Genomic DNA, 17,166 nt, shown 5'->3' with positions numbered 1-17,166 from the left:
TAGTGAATAGGCAAAAACATGACAAAAATATCCTATTATAATATAATTTGCACTCACCAAATTTTTCAGCGTCCATTTTCTGCGTACAACTGTCACTAACACATTTATTTTTATAATCACACTTATAAGCTACACAATGTGCTTATATATTTATTTTATTATTTTCACTTTTTTTTAATATTTATTTCACTATATTTTTTTGCACAATACGTATAAAAACACTGATTTCACAAATTTTGCATATGTATGCTCTATATTTTCTTTTTCCATGTGCAGAACAAACACTACATTTTAATCTCACATATTCCTCCTCACTTTTTATTTTTATTGTATGATGATTTTTCAATTTATCCGAAGGCTATTCTGGTGAAGAGATAGCACGGGCACGGCAAGATGTGGTAAACCGGTGAAATGTCATTAGACATGAATTCTGCATACATCCTTTAGCCTTACACAAAAGAAAATCCTTAAATTTAATTTTGCTGATATAGGATTGAGATATTGATTGACACGGAACGAATTAAACAATACGAGTTGAAATAAATGAAAAAACCACACTCTTTTGTTCATTCAATTGTTTTTTCAAATATTGCTTTTATATGTTTATTATATTCATTGTTTTCTTATTTGTTTTTTAAATTTGGATAAGCGCTGCACCTTTTTTGGCATGTTTGTTTAATTTTATATTTTTGAGAGATTCTATTTTTCCGGATTGTTTCACAAAGTTATATTTAAAAATAAATCTTTTGCGAGTAAGACGCTTGTTGCGACCTCTCCCCTTTGGAGATGGCCGTCTTTTCTTCTCGAAGGACCACCGTCTCTCGACGGAATTAAACTCCTCTAACTATAGAAATGCTTTATTATCAGAGTTTACATCCTCAGAATCCTTGCTGACGCACGATCATACGCAGTGACAGCTGAGGCGCCTTCAGGTTATTTATACACAAAAAACCACGCACGGCCATAACACACTTTTATTCGGCCATGCATAAATATATGTAAAATTGTCGGAACAACGCTAGTATAAAAATTGTCTGCATAAACACGGTTCCACTTGTCCAGATATGGGTTTAGTACATTCATCACCATGTTTACTAATCTTCCTGAATTTTTGGTGTATAATTTGATATTAAAAATATAACCGGGAACTAACTCGCAAACCATTCTATTCAATATTCCATATTTGATTATTTTCATAGGACCGAATACCCGAAAAATAAGTCTAAATAACCATGGAGTCATTCCCTCATCCAGGGAAAGGTTTTGCTTTGACTTGTAAACATTATAAAATTTGCGTAAAAATAATCAAAAATTAGTGTCTTCTAGATCTACTTCTATACATATACACAAAAGTATATTTAAAATTTTATATATATTTAAAAAATATTATTTAAAATTTTGTAATATTTTTAAATTTTACTTTTAACGTTTTATGTTGGTTTAAATACTTACTAAGCTTAATTATACTGCAACGCATCGAAGTCTGTATTATCTCACGTATAATAACCGCAGACTAGCGGTGTCAGACTCGTAATGACCGCTTCTAGTCCCAGTCTAAAGTTCATGGCGTCTAGTGAATATATATAATAGCACGATATTATTAACCACTCGATAGTGAGCCTCATTTAACGAGGGCCAAACATAAATATCTCTTAATAATTAATTATGGTACGTGTCTCGTTTAATACGTGACTGCCGCCGGAGCCCTTCTACCACTGCAAGAAGATTAAATTTCCTACCTAATCACATAATGGTTTTTGCCTGATAACTCGCTATTAACTAATATCGAATACCTAGTTTCGTATTACATAGTCTAATATACACACAACGTAGTACAAACCGCTGTTCGCTTGTAAGCCTTATTGATTTTATTCTGCATATTATTATAGTAGGATGGTACCCGGGATTATAATCTCGGTTTATATTCACACACACGCACACTCTCTCTCTCTCTCCGTTACTAAGTAATGAATGAAATCCTATTTCACGGTTGCTGAAGCTTCAAACTGCTCCATGTAGTGCATACTGCTAACAACTAATATGCATTACTCTCGTTACCTACACGCGACACGCTGAATACTTCGTATTAAATTAAAATTAATAATCATGTTCTAACTATACGAAATGGCTTATTGTATAATTTATAAAGGAATATTTACAATTAAACAACTTGAAATATTATAAACATAAATACATTACATTAATCTCTTATTGTATATGTCAAATGCATTTTGAGAAAAATGTGTATATTTTTAGTTTTTCAATTCCTAATTAATGATCTGATATCGTGATGCCACAGCCACTGTATGTATGTCCTCCTGTGATGTTTTACTGTTCTTATAGATTATTCAATTAATAAAAAAATACTAATAAGGTTTGTGGTTATTGTGCAATAGTGAATATCCCACACGATTTTATTATATATTGTTAATTTAAATTTATTTTTGTGAAAGTAATAAGCGGTTTATACAAATGCATTATTTTAAAAGGTTTCAGAAATATTTTTCTTAAAAGTGTGTTTTGAAAAAGCAAAAAATAAGATGAAAATAAAATAAATATTATCAAAATATCTTTATTTCATTATCAAATTCACGTAGTTTACTTTTCAAATAACCCACGTGCTAAAGTAAATCGTTTAAGTTAACATTGCATTTGAATAGAACGCAAGAACCATTGTTTTCAAATGTTAGAGGAAAGGGCGCATAACCTTTTTGCCATTTTATAGAAAAGCATTTTAAATATGTAACACAAATTAAATTTGTACTAACCTAGTGTTATGCTGGTTTTTTTAATTTAGGTACAATTTGTGTAATAACTATGCGTCTTGCAATACAAGCATAGTTTAATTATGGATTTTAAATATTGTCGTTAGATTATGGTTGACGTGAAGAGGGAAGCGGCTGCTTTCTTGTTAATTATTGGCGTAGCTTTGCTTGGTGTACGTTTTAAAAAACTCTTGTGTACCCCAAAAGTAATGCGTGGAAGTACTTGAAATAGGTTGTTTTGGGTGATTCATTTCAAATTAAAACTCAATAATATGTGCTTAGAGGAGTTCCTTTACTTAGGCTTCTTTCTACGTATGCATCAACAATTTGAAGGCTTTCTTATAAGAATCGTTGTTTAAACACAGCATTTGTCGCTTCAGGTAACACATTTAATAGTCTGTTTGCCTTGTTAATGCAATATAATTATTTAGTGTTCGTAAAGGCTCAGAACGGGTGTTTTTAATTCATTTGAGTATGATTATCCCCCGAAACATCCGATCATCAGATACAAAACAATATAACTGGTGATAGCATTCTAGATTATTGCGCTTTTAACGCGTTTATGTGACAAGTGGTTTTTTTACAGTGTTCTCTACTTAGCCAGTTATATTTATACATAACAGGATCTACATTATTTTACAAATATGTGGACTAAATATTGAGATTTAGACCGTTCCATAGCAAAGAAATGATTGAGAATATTTACAGTAAGAACACTTGCGTGTTATTTATGTGATTTTTTCTGGCCGTAACAGGGGCTTTTGTGTGGTCTCATATGTTATTGTCGCTATTGTCGTGTTTCCTTGTTGATGAATGATCATTTTGGTCCTAGTAAATTTGTGCGAGTTTTAAGAATATGACTTCACATAAAAATATAATTGTTGTGTATGCAGCTGCAGCTCTGAAAATCATTATTTAAATTGCATCATATTATTTTTAAGTATAAGTATATTTATTTATTGAAAATTAATAAAAAAAAAGCAATAAAATATCAGTTTATTTTTATTCAATAATGTATTTTTGAATCGATTAACATAAAGAATATAGAAAATCACCTACACGTTTTAATTTTTTGCAATTTCCTATTTCACTTTCGTCATACAAGATTATAATATAGTAGGTTTAAAATATAACAATCTTATTTATACAACATAAAATATCGTGTATACAAATCTATTTACAGTTTTAAGTCTTCGTTTGTAAACGTTTTTATTTAAAACTTAGTTTAACCACCTCTCGCTAGTTGAGACAGCAAAATGTTCATAGTAAAAAATTAATAATATGTAAACGCGAACTTTCGTCCAAACGAGCGTATGTACAATATCATTTTTTACACATTAAAACTTATAAATATGATTGTTGAATTTATTATTTTCATTGATGATAATTATTTCTTAATCGTATATAAAAAGTAAAATTAAATATTATACATATTCGTCATATAAAAATGATACTTTTCTTTGTTGTTGATTTAACGGAATAATTTTCGCTGTAAAATTATTATCTATTCACAACTTTTAGTCCTTAGTGTTAGATTTTATAATGTATACAAAAAATGTATTATACATATTTTCGCTAAATTCATATTTATGTATTTTTTACATTGCTAATTTTATTGTGCACGATTCAGTGCTCAAGTCTGAAAATTATATTATTTAAGTCATCAGCGTCGATCGATTCATCCAAAAAGTAATTACTAGTTGAAAAAAACAGTTTGCCAAAAGTCAGTTTTTCAAATGAACGATGGAATTGGTTATTTACATTCTATTGAAAGAGCACCATATACATCATGTATAATAGTCATTTATCTACATCTACATTAGGTTCTTAAGGTTTAAATTGCTTGTGTAATTTGAAACGGTTGTACGACTTTTGGCTAGCTGATAAATTATATTCGCATACAAAATATAAAATTAATTCAACTTATACGCAACGACAGTCCCACAACTATTCAATTTTATAATACCTATATAAATTCAGTCGATTCATATTAAAAAAATAGTCGTAAATCGGCGGAAACCACGCACAGACACAGAAGATTTGACAATCAACAACAACGAAAGACGCGTACAACCGAACCTAGACAGTAGTTTCCACCAATTCGAGCTCTTGTCAACAAAAGCTGTCCTTGCCCTCTATGTACATGTCCTCCGTAGACGGCACGTAAACACCTTTAGAACTACCGTATCTAGAACCTACGTTGGCACTGTGGTGAGTACCATACCTACCCAAGGTACCGCCGTACCTTAGATCTGTGGTCTCCTTTGCGTATCTATCGTCCGTGTGGTGGTCGTATCTCGAGTCTGTGTTGAATCTTGCGTCGTTGATTCCGTATCTTTCCACCGACGAGTACTTGGCGCCCATATACTTGTCAATGGTGGCGTACTTTTGGGTCGTGCCATAATTTGGCTCGGCGGACACGTAAGTGTCCGGGGTCGGAATCTGATATCGACCCACGCCAGTACCGTTCGAGTGCATGTGGTTGACGTGAAGATGATTATTAGAGCTCGAGTTGGCCTCCAATTGCGCTTTGATCTTCTTCTTCTCTTTGCTCTTCCGCTGACAATACCTGATGCAGAACGTAAAAAAGATCGGCACGAAGAAAATCAGAAACACGCCCACTCCAATCATGATATACAAAGTCGGTATGCCGAACTGGAAAGCGCAATTTGAATCTTCTTCGTCGAATCCAGAAGGACAGTGCCTCGAACCGTCGCACCACAGAGTGGAAGATATGCACGCGTTCAGCTCGGGACATCTGAAAAATAGATCCAATATAAGTAAGCGAGAGGAGCTTTTAAAGCTTCGTAAAAAAACGCGAACGTAAGATAAATTATATAAATATATTTCCTATTTGGTTGATTGCGCCGAATGGTGGTGGTTTCGAGGGAGAACGAGAAAATATATATATAAAAACGAAATAGGACTAGAGCGTAAGTCTCGAAATAAACTCATCAAGTTAATGGCTTGACGCGACATTTTTTTTAAATGTAAAATAAAATGTCGCTTTTTCACCGTCGACTTGACGGTTTTGACTTTAATTGAGATGGAAAATTTTCGTCTTCATTTACGTAGCATTTTTTGAGTTCCCTCTCGCGCTCGTGTTGTTATTATGTTTTCGATGAATTAGTACTTCTACTGTGACAGTTTTGCAAAGTAACGGAACAAAAATGACGCTTTCCAAATTTATTATTCATACGTGAAAAATTATGTTAGATGCGTGATATTTTTGTGTCTTAAAATATTTACTAAATATATCAAGCAAAAATTTGAACAAGATAACAATTATTTTTTCATTACAAAAATATGTATGTATGTACACACATACATTGTAGAATATTATTAAAATATTTGTCTATAAACATATTTATTTATTTAAATTGAATTAAGACCATCGTGACCTAACAGGTTAACCTAATGCGTCACTACGATCAAAAAACAATATATAGTATTATTACAATACAAAAAATATGAAGCGGGTAAAATAAAAAATAATACAAATTAAGAAAAAAAAAATCATGATTCGAACCGGACTAGCTTATGTATATAAATAAATCAATGTGCAATGTCAGTGTATTAAGGGGCCGGATGTCGATAATCATAAGTAGTCGGCTAGTGCGGACGTCCTGGCTCGAACGGATATCAACAGAGGACGCGATCGTGCTTCTCGAGAGCGTTCCGCAAATCAAAACTGGATTTACTCGAGTATATTTTGATTGTTGACATCACTTTTAAGTAGTTTGAAGAAATGCTTAGCGAATCAGGGAATCGTATCCCAACGCTGTATAAAGGAAAGGATAATAACCAAACGTTTTTTTATAAATGTTTCTCAAGCACTCTTTCTGAACTTCTGTGATTAAGAAAAAGTATTTGTTTATTCGGAAATTATAGATCCTGATTCAAGAATGCTAGAACTAGATGCTGTCATAGAGGACGCGAATAACTGATGGATCGTCAAAGTAAAATGCGTTACCGAAAACGGCCGTATTTATGTCATTGATAAATAACGTGAAGAGTAGAGGCCCCAGGGTAAAACAGGGTGCACTCTTTTGATAATCGACCGCCATAGATTTCAAGCTATCTGCGATAGCTCAAATAATTCATACAAGCAATTGAGGTATAACAATTTTTAATAATAACCCAAAACATAACCCAAAACAAAGGCCTTCTTAAAATCTGTATATACAACGTCTACTTAAATTCCCGCATCGAGAGATTTTGTCACTGTTTTATTGGTAACAATGGAACAGAAGTGACAAAATCGAAAACTTTACGAAAGTGATAATATTTTCAAGGAATTTAGCAGATGCTGTTTCTGATCTATGATCTTTATACAGTTGTCACGCTTTTTATAAATATTAGTGACTTTTGTGTATTATTAAAGATCATAATATAAGAACTTAAGAATCAGATCAAAAATACGTTTTAGAGGAGCATCAAGACTAACTTTGGAATCCTCTAAAATAAAATCAGGCACATCTAAAAAAGGAAAGTGTCATCGGTGTTACAGATACCAATAAATAGGTAACTACTAATTAGGAATTCCAATACCAGTAGTACCAGTACCGGTAAATTTCAGTATTGGAGCAAAAATTGATCTTCAGTACTATCGGTATCAAAATGAAATACCGGTAACACCGAAAAAAAATTTAAAATCGATATTTTTGTACGATATAGTGAAGTTTTTTTTTTAAAATATATACGCTTAGAGATTGCGCTGTTTTATTATTGAAAAATTTTTTTTTTGAATAAACGAAAGAAATAAATATAAAAATATAAAGAGATGGCTTTTAATAAAATAAAATTGAAAACTTGGAATAGCTTATTAGTCAAAAAAAAATTTTTCAACAAATTTAAAAACGAGTAAGCAAAATTAAAAATATTTTTTTAATTTTTTTATAAGATTAAATTAGTTCATAGCTAAAAATAAATTATTAAGTGTAAAAATTTAGTTAGAGTGAGTTATTTGATCGCATTAAAAATATTTTGAAACCTAATTTTTCAGCCATAGAAAACAAGGAAAAATATAAATTTTACAATAATTTGATTAGATTTATTTTAAATAAGCCATTGTTTTGATAAAGAAATATTAACTTATACGTGGAACAAATATATAAAACATACCTAAGAATAAAAATAAATAAAAAAATATATGTAAAGATGACGACTAGTACAGCAAAAAATGTATTTTATAGGTTGCGGAAAATATGTAATACAAATAAAGTTATATTTTTTCAAGTATAAATATAATTTCACTACAAAGTATCAGTAAAACTGTATTTGTCAACAAACGGATGCTCTTGTATGCATATTTTTAAAGTATCATAGATACACAACTGTGAACTTATTTAACCAAACCCAAACATAACCTTAATAAATAAACCGAATATAAGTTAAAAAACTATAGGTAGTCATGAAATTCTTAATATGTAAAGTTAGGTTCTTAATTTAACATCAAATTTACATTTTAGAGCGGCATATAATTACACTAGTGCTACATATTTTCGCTAATAAAAGATATATATTTACTAGTTAAAGCATATTGGATATGATTTAATTGAAACGGCAGTGATTCAGTGTAATATTCACAAATTTTAGCGTTAAGAAACTTTCAACAATATAACCAATATAAACCAGAAGAAAACTGAGATGCAACTTAATTGGTAATACACATTCACTGCAACATATATTATAAACTGCTTTTAAAAAATATATTAACAAGATAAATAAATAAATTTATTTGTGTGCAAAAATATTTTTTAGTGCATATTTACATTTAGTTTTATATTTAAATTTTCTAGAATTTGTATGTATATAGTGAATCAGTATAATAATTTGCCTTTCAATTGAAATAAATTAAAAACATATAGATTTTTGCTACAAAAATAAAAAAACACCTGTTTTAAGTTATTTTTTTTACAGTAAACATATATTTTTTTATTTGCCATTTTTTGACTCTAATTTATTGTTTTTTATTTAAAAAATCAAAATATATAAAGGTAATTAGGCTTTAGGTTAATACCATGTATTTTAATGTTTTTTAATATATATAGATTATTTTAGTTGACTTTTTTGTTTGATATTTAAAAATTTAACATTTAATAAAATTGTCTATAGAAAAACATGCTAAAAGATATTGAAGTAATTTTACACGTAACTCAAAAATATAATATAGCATTAGTTACAAAAAATATGTTTGTAGTAAAATTATGATTTAATAAAACAAATAATTTCAATTATTTTAATAGTTGAAAATGTCGCATAATCATGGTAGTTAAGTTTACTCTTAAACAGGACTATCGATATTTAAAAAATGCGATAACCTCTTTTGCACTAATATGAATAATTTAGTTATATGATATTTATGGGAAAACATTGATGTACAATAGTATTAATAAAATATTTCACTATAAATTCATTGTATTATTAAAAACATCCATAATCAGTACAATAATGCAATAACTCTATTCCACGCTTTTAAATAATAAAAATGTTGTCATAGTATTTTTTGACGTATTGTTTATTTGTAAATATATTTTTGTCAATTATTAAATTTTAAAAAGTCATTTTATAGCACTTAATATAACATATATTTAATTAATAAAATATGTGTATGATATTAACAATTCTGGGAATATGAAATTATTATACGACGTGAAACCATTTAAGCAGTTAAATTATTCTCGCGTCATAGATTCGTACAATCCCCCCGCTTGAAAACCGAGATAAAACTTTAAATTGAAACCTAAAATTTACAAGACCGGAGAGAATGTTTGACGCCACGCAAGTTCAACAGCCGAGACTTAAATTATTAATCCGCTAATTTCGTAATAATCTTATTTGGCAAAGTGGAGTTAGCCGAGAATCGTCATGGTTCGCAAATATTTAACCATTAGTCATCGTCGGCGGTAATGCGATATTTGACTTAGAAATTAACGATAAGAGATCAATCTAAGGATCCCTTTTTTGCTTCCGAGTCTCCGTAAAAGGTGGGTGTGTGAGATGGCGTTCAATATCGGAAAATCCGGGCTAAAGGAAAACGAGGGGAAAACGCGAAATTAATTGATGTGGGACGCCGGATGGTCTCCGAGAAATAAAACTTGATTGCTTCATACCGAATGGGATGAGAGCGGATGCTAAGAGCCTATAATAAATGGTCCAGTAAAATTTTATACCATGAAAGCAATTTCTTGAATTTTCCACGAGAGGTTCAGACGGACGGAGAATTTTTTAAAGGAAAACCCGTGTACGCTCTCCGCATATAACTCACGTATATATTATAATGGCTACTCGCTGCTTAAACACACACGCGCTCTGGAAGCTCAAAAACTTAAACGTTAAGAACTGAAGTTTTTATTTAACTTTTTGTTATATTACACTCAAGAAAAAATGTAATCAAACTTTGGCGAAGTAATAACGTCAAAGGTTTAAACATTAACTCGTGGGTGAACGCCTGTAAAGTAATCTTGAACCAATTATATAATAAATAGTATTTTATTTAATACACCTTAAATATTATTTATGAATGAATTTATTAATTTGTAGTGAGTATCTAAAATATTCATTTTAATTTGCACTTCAAAGCTATCCTGGTATAAATGAGTGTTATTAATTTGAATTATATTAGGAAAAAATGTCAGAAAGCTTTCCATAGAATTTAATAATATTTTAATGAAAGTGCTCGTCCTTCAATTTTCCAAGAAATTCATTGTTATTAATTATATTCGGAATTTGGCATATATACCACGATAAACAATTATTTGTTCTTTTCTAATATGTTGAATATTGATTAACGTTCATAAATAAATAAATATATAAAGTGCTAATTAATTAAATGGAAAATATTTTAAATTAATATTCTATATTTGACACTAAAATAACTATTTATGCAATAATTAACTGATAAATCTTAGAAAGCGTATTTAAAATTGCTAAGTAAAAAAAGGATGATAGTAAGAAGTATCATCATTTCATTGTATTAGTTTGTTTGATAAAGGTATGATAAAATTATATAATCATTTAATTAAATATTGCGATATATTATATAATATAAACTTATGTTTAAAACAACACAAAATTAATTATTAAAATTATTGAATAGACAGTTATGTATAAGTTTTAAATAATACAAAATTTATTTTAAAAATAAGAAAAATATTTTACGTACAGATAAATATTTCCTGATGCTAAAATATAATATTCTGTATATAAATTTATTTAATTACACCCTTTTAAAATATCGTTCTAAATTTATTCAATAAGCATAAGAAAATCTAAGCGTTGAATTAAAAACATTATTTTTAGTAAAACTTTAATTAAATTAATTTTAATAACAATAGGAGAAGATCATGGGAAAATTATTTTACGAATCGTTATCCTTATACTGAATATATTTTTTTATGTCAATACTTAAATTAATTAATTAAATAAGCAAAAGTAAATGTAGAATTTTATTTAAAAATAATATTTGATAAAAATAATATATAAAAATAAAATAAATACAAAATAACATCATGGTAAAAATGTTCTCACATATAGATATTTAAATATCAAAATATAATTTTCCATATACATATTATTATTTAAATACACCTAAAGAAAATTTAGTTTTAAATCTATCTGATAAATAAAAAAAGCATTACTTTTTAGCACATATTTGATTAAAATAATATAATATATAAAAAAAATCCTATAATATCATATTATAGGAAAATATTTCACGTATCGTTATGGCAAAAAGTATTTAAATTAATTCAAAAGCAGTAGAATTTTAATATAAATTATTATATTTTGGTACAAATTTGACTGGAATAATATAAAAAACATATAAGATTTTTTTACATATTGATATTTAATTGCCAAAATATTTTATTTATATTTTACATTTAAAGAAAATGTTTGTTAGTATACTTAATAAATATAATAAAATTTAGAATTCTTAATAAAAATATTTTTTTTAGTCTAAATTTGATTACAATATTATAAAAAAAAACTTAAATAAGACGTTCATTTTTTTTATATCTGTATCATTATTTTCTAAAACCTTGAAAATATTGTTTCAAAATTACATATCTCATAAGTATTAGAAATTGTAAAATAATTTTGATGTAGCAATATATATTTTTTGTAAATAATCATAACTGCATTTTTTATATAATATCTTATTGCCAATTAAGTTTTAACTGTATTTATTAAGCAAATTGTGTTGTAAGTTTCGGTCATTTCAATTAAAATGAAATATTTAAAACTAAAGTAAAATTATTGAAATTGTATTATATTATAAAAAAATAGAACTGCTTTTAATTAAAACATAATACGATATTTTTTTAATAGTACAATATTTATAATTACTGTTATATAAAACTAATAAGATTAGGCGTTAGTAAGATAAATAGAATAAAAAAAAATTGCTGCATATATAGATTAGGTCTTGCAATTACCGATTTTCTATCTAAGCTTTAATCTCTTGGTACTTAGCTACTTAGTATAGCTTATTTAGTTACAAAGTATTATTATGAATAAATACAAGTTTGATTCCGTTGCGATGAATATAATTATAATTAAGTAAAATATTTTACATGTTTTTGTAAAATTGGCAAAACAAAACTCAAAAAGCAACAAATTTAGCTAACTTGTATAAAATACTTTGTATTATATATTATATGTAAATAATATATATTATATGTAAAATTGCAAAAAAAAAAAATTACAATTTTTATAAAGAAAAATTACAATATAATATTGAGCAAAAATTAGCACAATATTAAGATGTATTAACGAATAATTTATATAGATTATATATTATGGGTCATATTTTGAGGATGCGAAAAACAAAAACAGTTATTACAGAAAAATAAAAACAGTAGATAAGTACTATTGAAATAAGCACAAAAAAAAGGTAAGTAGTTTAATATTTTAAATATTAGACAATAATTGAATGAATTTTTAGAAAAAATAATGAACTGTAAAGACTATAATTAAGTTGAAAATTTATTTAATTTTTTATTATGAAGTAATGAATTTAATCAAATTATTCGGCTTTTGTGAATTTTTATTATATTAATTTAGTCTCTCAATATTTTTATAAAATTGAAATAAAATATTTAAATAGTATTATTTTCTATAAAAATCATTTACATTAAATTAAATTTATAAAATATTACTATATAAATCTAAGGCTTTTATTTATTATTTCTTCAGTTATATCTACTATCCAGGGTATCTAAAAACAGTGAAAGATCGTCCGCCGTACATGTACGGCGATATCGCTCAAAGGGTTAAGTTTAAATATATTTATTTTTAATATATAGTAAATCTAGTTTTGAATATTATAACATTCTTACAGAATATTTGTATGTATTTCTCAAGATAATTTGTAGCAATTAAAGGATGCGTTATTAACGATAATTTTTTACAAAAAAAAAGATAAAATCATTACGTTGGATGTATTATTGTTAAACAAAACTATCATTAAACTTCCTAGTTTTAATTTTTATTCAAGTTTAATATTGGTATGTAAGAGAAAAAAACTGTGTTAAATTGTATTTATCGAGAAATTTAATATGTTAGAAGTATTACCCTTATCACAATGTCTTATATAAGAAAGCAACTCTTAAATGGCATAAAAATTAATATCACCGCCTCGACCTATAATGAGACCTCTATATAAATATGCATTAAAATGATTTTCCATAACCAGTCGCAGGTGTATCTGAAAAAGTATATACTTTATGGTAAAGCGATACGTTTACGGCCACGGGGAAATGTAAGGAAAATATCGACGGGCCGATACTCGGAATTGATTCAAATCTCAACGAGGGCATCTGCTACGAATGGGGTTTTTATTTCTTTCCCGGTGATCAAAATTGACCCGGGCATACAAATGGGCATCATGTGTGTGCGTCTGCCGAAGTATAAAAAAAACGAATCCGACCCCTTTTGGGGGTGAACAAGCTTGTGGAGGGGCGGAAATGGGCCATAATTTCGATTTATATTAACGTACGATATTCACAGAGACGTATTGGCGTAGTTGCTTGTATTAGAAAATGCCTTGGGCGCTAAGTGAAGGAGAGTCAAAGTTTCTTAGAAATTTAATATACTTGGTTAAATTATAATATCCATCCTAAAATATGATATATCATTATGCAAATGTCGTCGCTCAACATTATTTAATTTAAATATAAAATGCAATTATTTTTTATAAATGAGTATTAAATTATCACACAGTTATATAATTATTTAATTACACAGTAAGATAACATATATTTGATCAAACCCAACATCATTGCTTTGAACGAATCATAAATCACTAAATGATTCAATTATGGTTCTAATTGAGGCACATTATTTTTATTTGAGTTTATTTAACTGCGACAAGAATTGATGTATTATTTAACAATGAAAAGCCTTTTTCAAATATATTTATGTTATCATATAATACCCAGTTCAGCTCTGAACATCTACGTAGGTATAATACATACATAAAACGTACGTCTCAACGCAATTATAGTTTTGGTATCGTACATTTAGGTCAATCGTCTTGAGTGCACAGACAATTAGAGATGCCCTCTAATTAGAAAGCATTACATTCTGGTCTTTGGGAGGTCGTTAAGACTCTTTGATCTTTGCCCTCCATTCAGCTTCTTTTCAACGGGGGTAGACGGTAAACGTTGGTCTGCGATGATTACGCTTTGTGAGGCTGTGATCGCCTTAACAAGCGCATTAAAAATGCCTTTTTCATCTCGTTTATTTTTATTTCATTTTATATTCGACATTTTGGCGTATAAGGTCGAATTTCTCTGACGAAGCAGGTGGGGGTAGTGAAATTAAAAAGGTCGCAAGTTGCTGCGTGGGTTCAACGACCCATGCTCTTTTATATTCCAATAAAAATATTTTAATTTTTATTTTCATGGTATAATAAAATAAAATACTCAGTCTTTTGATATAAAATCATAGTGCTAAATATATAATTTTAAAGAGGTGGCAAGCAGATAACACAAATATTTAAATCCATTGGCGAGGGACGCGACACGGCAATAATGAAAACTTGCGGGAAATAATGGAATATAAATAGCTCGCTAAGCACCGGTATAAATGCGGGTAAATCAATCTTCACATAACCAACACTATTAGGTTGCTTAATCATACCTAAATCATTCCGCTTTGTGCCTTCGCGGTGTACGGACGCACCTCGTGCTCTGTGCGTAGACCGCGCTGCTGTACACACTCGGACCTGCCAGCTGCGCCGCTGAACAATTTTGCTCACTGCCTACCAAACAACAGCGCCATGAAAAAGGCGCAGACGCGTAAGCGTTCTGTGGGGACGATTAAGGCGTTCCTTAACCCCAGTCAAGATTCGGAATGGCAACTTCCGAAAAAAACTGCCAGACCATCCACTGAGTCCAGGAGCCCCGGACCAACCCCGAGCCAAAACAGGTTCGAAAAGCTTCCCGAGGTATTAGGAAGCAAATCAAGCAGAGTTCCGCCTGTGATTATGGAGGTCACGGGCTCACATCTTCAAACGACGGACCTTATTAAATCCGTCACCAAATCCAGCAACTTCACGTTGCGTTACACTGGAAAGGGCAACGTGTCCGTCCAGTGTTCTTCGCTCGAGCAACGAGCCTTACTAATGGAAGGATTGAGGGGGCATCGCCCATTTCATACCTTCACCACTGACGAGGACAAGACAGTAAAGTCTGTCCTGAAAGGACTACCAGAAGTTCCAACTCAAGACATAGCTGCTGACCTCCAAAGGCAAGGACTCAATGTCGTCAAAGTGACGACAATGAAGACAAAGACGGAGGTACTGGGAGGTTCTCGCCTCTACCTGGTTCAGTTCTCTTCGGATACCAAGACAGCTGCAATCAAAAACATCCGGTACGTTTGTTTCGCCAAGGCCATTTTGGAAAGGTATAAGCGTAACAATGGACATTTAACCCAATGTTTCAGATGTCAGCTTTATGGACACGCAGCCAAAAACTGCCACCGAACCCCACGATGCGTCAAATGTACCGGCAGTCACGCAACCGCTGACTGCTCGAAAACGGATCGTGAGACACCAGCGAAATGCATCGGATGCGAAGGAGATCATCCGGCCAACTTCAAGGACTGCCCTCGCAGGAAGGAGTATCTCGTCCAGACTCAGAGGAGACATCAAAGGCCAGCTACCGTCGCGGCTGTCGCCCCGGCTGCACCTGGACCGACATTTAACTTAGTTCAGGAGCATTTTCCCGCACTCCGACCATCCCAACCGGCTAAGAACTTCTCAGCTGCGGCCGCTAATCTCAAACAGGCTCAAAGATCACAACCAGAGCCGACAGCAGCACCAAACACCGGCGCAGAGGATGCCCCCATGTCGTCCTCGGATCTACGGAAGATGCTCCTCGTACTTCAGGAGATTCGGGTCAAAGCTGGCAAGTGTGCGAGCAAAATGGAGATAGCCATCATGATGGTAGAGTACCTTGATGTCCTCTTCTAAGAAGAAATTGAATTTGCTGACGTGGAATTCACGTGGAATTCGACACAAAACTGGCGAGCTGGAGCTATTGATCAGTGAGTATAAAATTGACATTGTCATAGTTACCGAGACGTATCTTAAACCTCACGTTAAAATATCTTTGCCGAACTTTGTTTGCCTCCGGAGAGACCGACTCTCAAGGCCAGGTGGCGGGGTTGCGATTTTTATTAAAAAATCTATAAAACACGCGCGTATAAATCCCGACGTAATTAACTTAGAATCTGTCGCGATCCAAATTAATAATAATAATAAAATCATCACAATTGCTGCCGCATACAACTCACCCGGAGACGAATTGTTGCAGAGTGATCTAGATGCTGTGCTTGGACTTGGAAGCTCTGTTATATTAAGCGGAGATTTCAACGCCAGGCACTCGCACTGGAATTGTTCTAGTACCAATCGATCCGGTACCATGCTCTTTAACTACTTGCACGATACTGACACGGATATTCACTTTCCAAATTCACACACACACTATCCTTTTAATAACATGTCTCCATCAACTCTTGATTTCGCATTAGTCAAAGGTTTTACGCCAATTTCGGGGATGCACTGCATCCAAGCTCTATCTTCGGATCATCTTCCTGTGTTTTTTGCTCTGGAAGGCGATGTTGAGGTCATCCCTGAAATATTTTTTGACTACGGAAGAGCTGACTGGAAAGGTTTTAGAAGTTTCATTGAATGTCGTCTACACGGCGCTCCACAGATATACACTTTACAAAACACCAGGCAAATTGACGATGATATTAATTTTTTTACAAATTTAATCGAGCAGGGTAAACTATCATTTATACCGACGCGTAAAAATATACCAAATAAAGTAAAATTAACTCCAGAAATTATCGAATATATAAAAATCAAAAACAGAATTAAAAAGCAATG

The 17,166-nt window shown here is 30.8% G+C and overlaps 2 protein-coding genes across 2 annotated transcripts in view; one reads left to right on the top strand and one right to left on the bottom strand.

The window, feature by feature from the left end:
* Window positions 1–3,760: 3,760 nt before the first annotated feature.
* LOC148237000 (uncharacterized) overlaps window positions 3,761–17,166 on the bottom strand; it is a 495,914-nt gene continuing 482,508 nt past the window's right edge. Inside the window, exon 12 of the mRNA XM_088183465.1 lies at window positions 3,761–5,523. Within this exon, the coding sequence (XP_088039591.1) occupies window positions 4,878–5,523 (646 nt within the window). The 3' untranslated portion in view covers window positions 3,761–4,877. The remainder of the gene's footprint in view (window positions 5,524–17,166) is intronic.
* LOC148237008 (uncharacterized) lies at window positions 14,927–17,160 on the top strand. Its single transcript, XM_088183469.1, has 2 exons — window positions 14,927–15,644; window positions 15,717–17,160. Exons 1-2 carry the CDS (start codon window positions 15,052–15,054, stop codon window positions 16,243–16,245), a joined length of 1,122 nt encoding a protein of 373 aa, XP_088039595.1. The 5' UTR covers window positions 14,927–15,051; the 3' UTR covers window positions 16,246–17,160.

This window comes from Plectrocnemia conspersa, unplaced genomic scaffold, assembly GCF_051122295.1.
Source record: "Plectrocnemia conspersa isolate PC_06_02 unplaced genomic scaffold, ASM5112229v1 ptg000003l, whole genome shotgun sequence".
NCBI classification, from domain to species: domain Eukaryota; kingdom Metazoa; phylum Arthropoda; class Insecta; order Trichoptera; family Polycentropodidae; genus Plectrocnemia; species Plectrocnemia conspersa.
This window is presented reverse-complemented; position numbering and strand designations above follow the sequence as displayed.